The sequence below is a fragment of the Limanda limanda genome, chromosome 17 (genome assembly GCF_963576545.1).
Source record: "Limanda limanda chromosome 17, fLimLim1.1, whole genome shotgun sequence".
Lineage (NCBI taxonomy): Eukaryota > Metazoa > Chordata > Actinopteri > Pleuronectiformes > Pleuronectidae > Limanda > Limanda limanda.
Window position 1 is genome coordinate 13,707,257 of NC_083652.1, and position 9,009 is coordinate 13,716,265.

Consider the following 9,009-nt stretch of genomic DNA (forward strand, 5'->3'; position numbering starts at 1 on the left):
CCCCCCCTCTCATGGCCTCCAATAATAAAAACAATAGAAATAAAAAACAAAGAAAGGTAACATTAAGAAATATCATAAAAATTGCAGCCACTATTTGTTAGCCAAAACGGGCAGCCATGGTCTCTGGTCAAATACAATGAGAATTTCCTGAGGAGCGTCCCTCAAGACTTGGGAGTGTGTCTTTGCAATATCTATGGTCATTCTTCACCTTACCCACTCGCATTAAAACCCAAAAGAAAGCACACAATTAAGAACAGGCAAAAATAAAAAAGGGGTGGTGGAGGTTTTGGTGGCCGAGTTTGAGGAAAAGAACATCGTCACAACATGGATGGATGAAGGGCAAGCAAGGACCACTTCCTACTTCACCAGAAACGTTACTGTACAACAGCTAAAACATCACTTACTTGTCCTTTTCAAAGTTTCCTTTCTTTATGTGCTCTACCCCTCTCCCCGCCTACCTCTTCATCATTTAGCAGTTACCTCTTTGAAAAAATACACAGAACGTAAACTCAAAATAAGGTTCAATTTAAGATGTCTTCACGAAAGAGACAACATTCATTTCAAAGTTGTTTTTGCTGATTGAACTGAAAAGGATAAATCTGTACTAAGCCTATATCATAACATGCGTGTGTCCCTGATACCATTTTGCTTCTTTGATGCTAACAGTTCACATTTGTCAGACAGAGGGTATTGAGGGAATGCTTTGAGGAAGAGGGGAAACAGGTAAGAGCGGGAGTAACAATGGCTAAGCACTGTCTTTCATTTATTTAGTTGTTTTTTTGTATAGTGGTGGTGGTGATCCAGGGATCAGCAAAAGGGTTCATGAAAGAGTGCATGTCGGATGCTGTAATGTACTTCTCTGGATCCTTTAAAAAATTACTGTCCTTTTCCAAAGATCCACGTGTCCATTGGCAATCATCTTGTAATAAGACAAGGTAAAAAACAAAGGAAAAAAAACCAGAGCGATGGACTCATCTTGCAGCCCTGCAACAACAAGTGGATGGTCAGTTATTAAGAAGGCCATGTCTTGGTGAGAAGTGAAAGTTTGCATTCAGCATGAGTGAAAGTAGAGCTTACCTGTCAATTCCATGTGCATGCAGAGCCAAAATAGTTCTACTTCCCCAGGTGCTCAAATGGCACACTGACCTGCAGAAGAAACAGATTTAGACTTAAGAGGAAGAATTTCCTGTCTCACAAACCTGTGACACATTTTGCAATGATACATCTCACCCAATGAAATTATTGTTTCGATAGCTTCATACACGACAAAAGGAGCAGTGCGTTCTCTCACCTGGGAAGTGGAAATTCTGGACTGGTCGTGACGGGCCGTGAGGTCAGAGGACGATACGTTGGCAGGAGCTCCACGATGGAGGCGCATGCTCACCTTCCTTTCCCTCTCTGCACGAGAAATTGCACGTGGCGACGTGTTCCCTGAAATGATAAGTTGAGTTGAGAACTGACCGTATCTGATGCTCAGAATAGAAAACACATCTGCTACAGTCTTTTAATAACAAATACAGTTTATTAAAAGACAGACAGGAGATTGAGACCCGGGAAGAAAACTCACCAGACTGTGGGACCCGTGAGGCTGGGTTAGAGATTGCCTGTTCTGGCCCATTCCTGACTCTGTTGGGAGCTACTGGGGTGGGCCCCGGGGGAAGGCCTCGTGTTGCAGACCCCCTGGGGACTCCTCCGATCCGCTCATCCCTCTCATCTCCCGGCCTCCTCTCCCGATCTCCATCCTCAGCTGTCCGACTGGCACCCTGACAGTTAAAACGGCCTTATTAAACCTTTTCCATTGACAAAAATAGCTTTTAATTATCTGTATTACATCATAAGCTGTTTAGAATTGAGACTTTTGTGCACTGATAAAGTAAATAGAAGCTTTGCATCTAAACAAAACAAACACAATTCAATACACCTGATGTAAACTTACAAATTTGAGCATGTTCCAGTCAAAGACATAATCATAGGAGAAGCCCTGTCGGTGGAACAGATTCCTGAAGAGCTGTCGTAGGTAGGAGTAGTCCGGCTTGTCATCAAAACGAAGTGAGCGGCAGAAATTCAGGTATGTGGAGAACTCAGCTGTAGGAGAACAAATCAGAGGATCAACATCACTGAATGGATTTTAATTAGATAACATTTGTTGTTGCACAAATACATAGAGGTAACACAGAAACGTCACTTACAAGGGTAACCTTTGCAAAGAACCTCAATAGGTGTGGACATTTTCTTCTCGCTGATTCGTTCATACTTCTGTCTCTTGGTCGCAGCCTTGAGGCCCTGCCAGGGGAGGGAGCCCAGGTTGAAGTACATGAGGACATAGCCCAGAGACTCCAGGTCGTCACGTCTGGATTGCTCTGTGGACAGAACACGAGAGAGAGGGGAGAGGAGTGAGTGAAAGAGCTCAGGGATGTCTGACTAGTCTTACAAGTCACAGTTTAGAGTGCTTTGAAAATTGGCGCCATTAATAGTCACCAATGGGTCAATAAAATACAGCTTATGTTGTCTAGAAAGAGGACAAAAGGCCAATGAGTTCCATTAAGTAACTGGGCTTGGAAATGTGTCACAGCCTGGCCAAACTATTTATCATGCTCTGTATGACTACATAAACCTCAAAAGAATATGGTGGTTACTACATTAGCCATATGTGGCTCAACTATCTTATTCAGCATCAGTGGTTAACCAATATCTACATGGGACAGACAATGGTGGTGTGAGGAGTTGTGGGTAGTTTGTAGTTTCACTGCATGTCAGCAAATCTCTACTGCATCAAGAAAGCATATTTCCACGACCTAATATGAATAAAAAAGGTGTTCATGTGGCACTTCTTACTTAGAAGAAAGCCTTTGTTAATAATTTGTGTATTTCATTTCATACCAAGATTAAGATTAAATATTAAAACAGTGAAGGTTCTAGCCCCAAATGTTTAAAAATCTATCCTACACTCACTACATTCATCTCTCCAGTTGACATCTAACCTAAAACCAAAATACATAGCAGATAAATAACCTACTGAATCTACAACTGTTCAGCTAAAACACTGTGAACCACAGACTATCTGATAAAGCACGAGATGACAACAGCACAACATTCCATCCCAAATGGCATTTCCTTCATTTTCCATTCTCGTGAGAGCTATTCCCTTGCATCCTCCAACCTTAAGAGGGTGTGTCAACAAAGAAAGGAGGAATTTTCAACATTTAGGAGAACAGATATAAAAGTTGTTCAGTAAGAATGAGTTAGACGATTTAAAAAAAAAATCATCCGTAGGGAGAGGGGATGTTACAGATTTAAGTAAAAGACTTCTAAGATAAGTGACGGGTATAATCCAGCCCATAATACAGTGCATTACATCTCCATGCTCGGGATGAGCTCTGAGTAGAAGCAGATATCATCATAAGCCAGCTCTGATGAATCACATTAACATGATGTTTAGAGGCAGCTGATAAAGTGGAGCGAGGATAAGACCCTGATGGAGCAGAGGACACCTCACCATTATGAATGTTCCTGTATGAATACAAGTAAATGTAACTCTAATTGGAAATCCCTGAACACGTGGCATCCTGCTGTATTTAGGTTTGATTAAAACATGACTGTTACACACAGGAAGTCAACACATATGAATCACAACAAGTCTAAGTGAAGCTTTCTTGTACTAACAGGACTGCCTGAGAACATGGTGAGTGACACGCTCAAGTAGCAACACGAATGAGGAGAAGAAAAGGGACCTTACCGATACCAAGATGTGTGTTGATGGAGGCGTAGCGTGCCGTGCCAGTCAGGTTCTTGTTCTCCCTGTAAGGGATGTGCTGGTGCGTGCGGGCATCACGGTATTTTTTGGCCAGGCCAAAGTCAATGATGTACACCAGGTTGCCTTTCTTGCCGAGCCCCATGAGGAAGTTGTCAGGCTTCACATCCCGATGGATGAAATTCTTGGAGTGGATGTACTCAATGCGGCTGATCTGAAGAGCACAGGGGAGACGAGGAATGTTGAAACTTTGGTTTTCTGTATATATAAAAAGGATACACAGGAGTTTCATGGTGACATGAACACAAGGTCACTATCACATTAACATGTCGTTCAGCCAGCATGTGAAAACCGGACACCAGAAGGTGATGATCCCAGGCTAAACGTGGAGAGTCAAACCGCCACACAAAGGCCTGACACAGCAAGTTGGCTGCTAGAACAAAAGGTGAGATGAATTCTGCTTGGGCGAGCAATCCATGAAATTAAATATCTAGGCCAGTTTTGTCTAAGCAGAGGCCAGAGTTGTTCGGTGCAGTGGATGCACCAGATTCATGGAGACCAAGTCATCTACAGTCTTTAAACAAGCCTCAAGGGATTTGTGTGTGATGTTTATATACGAGCATGCACCAACAAGCAGAATTCATTGAGCTCAAGCACATGACCTAGATCAGAAGTTTTACGTCTGTGCCTTCTGCTCGTGAACAGAACAGCTCCACATGGTGAGATATTAACTGAGACTCCGTGAAACTGTCTTACTTCTATTACCCCTGACGTTAGAGACATGACGTACCATCTGGTCCGCCAGAAGCAGGACGGTCTTCAGGCTGAACTTTCGGGAGCAAAAGTTGAACAGGTCCTCCAGACTGGGCCCGAGCAGTTCCATTACCATCACGTTGTAGTCTCCCTCCGCACCACACCACTTTATAGATGGAATACCGACTGGAATGCAAGCGTACGTACACAATATTAAGTTTGTGAATAACATCTTTTGCATTTTACACAACATAAAAGTTCCTTTTGAATTGTGAGGGCTCAGTTATGATCGATTCATATTGCAACAATTTGAAAGATAACAGTCCGTCAGACTTTTGTGATGTAAGAATTCAATTTGTTTTCAAAAGGGACGTGACGATGTCAAAGCTGTATTCACTTTCTTACCTCCTCCTTGCATCATCTTGTAGAACTTGCTTTCGATGTGCAGTTGTGGGTGTTTGGTCTTCACACATTCCAGCTTGATGGCCACCTCCTCACCAGTGGCTATGTTGGCACCTTGGGGGAGACACCAAAAACATCACATACGTAAAAAGCCATGGCAAATTCACCACTATCAGGGCAGACAGGTGATTAGAGGAGATTTTCCAGTACAATTTTTTATCAAATTTCACTTACCAAGATAAATGTCACCAAAGGAGCCACTTCCTATCTTTCTCCCGAGCCGGTACTTGTTTCCCACTCTCAGCTCCATGGCTGCAAGTTGTGTCTGTCACAGATAAGACAACAAAGCTTGGTTGAGAAGACAACACATGACACATGACACCAGGCTCGTCTGTGCGGCACTTCTCTTCTATCACCACCGACCCTGAAACACTACAGGATGAGCCACTTTAAACTGAACATACAAAACAGGAATAGAAGTATTTTCTCATCTTCCCAAGTGACAGATGAGGCAACAAATTCCGACCAGAGACGGCAAGCCACTCACATGATGATCGTCAACCCCAGACATGCAGAACTGCCCACGTGTTTGTGTGAGGATGTAACCGGAGAAGGGCTTGTTGATCAGCAAACAGCTGTCTGGCCTCCAGAAACACACGATTAGATTTGTAGGATAACTGGGAGGGGGAGGTGGCTTCACTGGGATCAACAAACACAGGAAGAGAAGGAGAAAGACAGACAGCAAAACGAAGGCTACACACAAACGCCAGTTGCAACTGAGAAGTCGAGTGGATCAGAATCAGCTGCTGCAGACTTGTCACACACACAAGGAAGTGAAGTGCATCTTCTGAGCCGAGCCGCACGTGACGCTGGGGCAGGATCATCATTTATTTAGCACTCGCTCCACCACGCCACATTGTGCAGCCACTGCAAAAGCAAAAACTAAGCTCTCTACTGTTCTGTGCCGGCTCTGCCAAGGGAGGGAAGGCATGAGCAGCCCTGCGGAGCGCTGGCTGGCTTTATGTGTGTCAAGGCCCTGAGACAACTCCACAAAGCAGAGTGCCGCGCAGAATGCAGCAAAGCTTTCATCACGCTGATTTGCTTCCTAACCAGTAATTTGGGAACGTCATGTAAACAAACTGTGCTCTTTATAGAAACACTGGACCCCAGTTCCAAATGTAGCACTGGTGTGTGTCTTCAAATAACCTTTCCACTCAGGCTGGGAGTTATTATGGGAGTTCATGTCATGTGCCCGGTTGGCAATTCAATAGGACAGTACGTGAAATTGACTGTATCATCAGTATGGATTCCTGCGCTCCACTTCGTGTGACCTCGATCTACAAACTCTATAGGAAACGTGAAACAGTCTCATGACCACCCAGAAATCCTGGGTTGATGACTTCTGCTTTTCAAACAACACAGTCATCTAATCTGCAGAACCAGTCCCCTGTATCGACTTTGTTTCCCAACCGAACATCCTTTACATCAACAGAAATCCCCTCAGAGGTTACAGAGCTGCAGGCACAAGCCAGTGACTTTCAACAGTTATGTCTGCTATGCTGCCAACGTGGATCACCTGAGCCTCCAGAGAGGAATCCAACACAAACAAGTCCTCATTTCAATCCTCAACATACTGGAAGATAAAGGTGAGCCATAGAAGTACAGGGGTAAAAGTTATGAATAAGGATGAATTTGGGTTTAAACCATCGATATGCTTATGGCATTGTGAGTGATGACAATTGATCAGCCTCAGACTTTTACACTTTGTTTGGCTGTTTATCAAGAGTTTGACATTCTCTGCTCATAAAGATTTTAAAACCACAACCTGCACTAAAAAGCAAAAATCCTGTCTTTTACACTTGTACGTAACATGACATGTAGTGCAACACACAACTTTAAACCAGTGTTGTCATTACATATTTGTTAGTGTCACTGGGCAAACACACGGAACCTCAAACGCCCTCCTGGTCATCCACACAACAAATGTACTTTATTCTAAACGCATATTGCAAAATGCATATTGTCAAACTGGGATTGCAATGCTACTGGTTTTCATATGTGGGCCAGTGTGTGAAGGGACTCACACTCCATGTAAAACAACAGCATGTGCCCTGATGGTAGTAGTCTCCCACAGGAAGCTGGCTGCTGGACACAGGATGTTCCCCGTGCGAAATAAAACGTGTATTTCTTGAACTTGAACACAACCACTGGTGCAAAACATGACACAACAAGAAGAGGAAAAACACATACACACACACACACACAAGTAGCCAGAGGATTTCACAATCACAGTGCAACGCCTCTCACACTGTGGCAGCTGTCACACACACACACACTCAAAGACACAGAAACACACACTCAAAGACGAATACACACGTTAACACAATATCTTACGTTAAAAAAAATACACCTTACGGTAGAAATCACACTGTGGATCGTGTGGTTATTAACGTAGCGGCAGGTGTACGCAGCTTTCCGTGGTTGTAATTCGATGAGAAGAAGAAGAAGATGGAGGAGGAAGGCTTTGAACAAAAATCTACGTTAACAGCTTTAATATGAAGTTTAAATAAACACGTTAACCGCGGTGGTGCTCAGGAAGCTAACTGGGTTTAATGGTCACACTGGGAGGAACGTAGGTTGAAGCATAGCAGCGGGTAGTGGGGCGCTAGCGGCTAGGAGCAAGCTAATGGAAAGACCGTGAATATTCATGAAAACGGGTGAAATAAACCCGGGGAATGAGTCGTGGTGTCCCGGGCGGACATGTTGGACGGTTCCCCTCCCGCCGCACCCAGGTTCGGATCCCGGGCGGAGAACCAGGCTCGGTGCTAGCCCCATCCCCCCCTCTCCTGGAAGCCGTGATACGAGCCTCTCCCTCGGCCGGAGCGGGCCGCTTGTCCCCCCCTGTTTCCCCGGTTCCCCGGACCCACACTCACCCGATACTGGGTTCGTCCGAGAGCTGCTTCCGTGGCGGTGCTGATCCGGCGGTTGTCAGTGGGACTCGGGTCCGGGCAGCGGAGGATGGGAGCGGATTCTCGCGGCGGTCATACCCCCGGCTCCTGGCTCTGTCGTCGGCTGCTCCCTGCTGATCGTCCCCGAGAAAAAGCAGCAGCGGGCGGCCCTTCTCCGGTCGAGCCTGTCTCCTCCCCCCGTTACGTAACAGCAGCTGGTGATGTCACCGCCCGCATGACAGGGCACAGGCAGCACGTCACCACGCAACAATAATCATAACACAAAATATTAAAATTATTATTATTATTATTGTTAGTATTAATAATATTGTTGTTGTATTGTTCAAATATTCTCACACTGTACATATTGTTATTATTATTAAATGTAGGTCATTGTTGGCATTCTTATTATATTCATATAATTGTTAGTATTTTTATTATAATATTATTAATTTGGTTCAATTTGTTAAATTGTTCTCACACTGCAATTAGTACTTCTTGATTTTATACTCGTTTTTATTCCAGTCATATTCATAATACAAAAAATTAATATTATTGATATGATTATTGTTATTAGTATTATTGTTGTTGTATTGTTATTGTTCAATTATTCTCACACTGTACATATGTTGTTATTATTAAATGAAGGTCATGGTTGGCATTTTTATTATATTCATATTATTATTATGAGATTATGATTATTGTTTAATTTGTTAAATTGTTCTCACACTGCAGATAGTGCTTCTTGTTTTTACACTGTATATACTCGTTTTTATTATTATATGAAGGTCATTGATGGCATTCTTATTATATTCATATTATTGTTAGAATTTGTATGATATTATGATTATTATTGTTCAATTTGTTCAATTGTTCTCACACTGCAAATAGTACTTCTTGTTTTTACACTCGTTTTTATTCCAGTCATGTTTTTCTCATTACTTACTCTGACCCTTGCTCCTGTAATACTGCATATTTCCCCATTGTGAGACTAATATAAGATTATTTTATCTTAAAGCCGTAATAATTCTTATATCAACACCTCTTTGAGTTAGTGACAACTGTATCTTATAATAATTTATTTAAACTTTATTTATGTAGTACCTATAACAAACACAGGTACAAGGTGCTTCACATGTTGTCCTGTACAGTTTA

General features: G+C 43.1%; 1 protein-coding gene across 1 annotated transcript; it reads right to left on the reverse strand.

Moving 5' to 3' along the window:
* Window positions 1–742: 742 nt before the first annotated feature.
* On the reverse strand, window positions 743–8,015 carry LOC133023526 (casein kinase I). Its single transcript, XM_061090589.1, has 11 exons — window positions 7,840–8,015; window positions 5,141–5,231; window positions 4,910–5,020; window positions 4,542–4,690; window positions 3,737–3,965; window positions 2,190–2,360; window positions 1,937–2,085; window positions 1,568–1,763; window positions 1,292–1,431; window positions 1,078–1,146; window positions 743–984 (listed from the first exon to the last, which is right to left on the reverse strand). The coding sequence occupies exons 2-10, from the start codon at window positions 5,214–5,216 to the stop codon at window positions 1,114–1,116; spliced, it is 1,254 nt and encodes a 417-aa protein (XP_060946572.1). The 5' UTR covers window positions 5,217–5,231; window positions 7,840–8,015; the 3' UTR covers window positions 743–984; window positions 1,078–1,113.
* Window positions 8,016–9,009: the final 994 nt, after the last annotated feature.

Excerpts from the sequence above, each read along its gene's own strand:
- LOC133023526 (XM_061090589.1), bottom strand. The coding sequence starts at position 5,216 with ATGGAGCTGAGAGTGGGAAACAAGTACCGGCTCGGGAGAAAGATAGGA. Across the intron at positions 1,764-1,936 it reads ACTGGAACATGCTCAAATTT|GGTGCCAGTCGGACAGCTGA; the intron begins GTAAGTTTACAT and ends TTTAACTGTCAG. Across the intron at positions 1,147-1,291 it reads CCAGAATTTCCACTTCCCAG|GTCAGTGTGCCATTTGAGCA; the intron begins GTGAGAGAACGC and ends TTTCTTCTGCAG.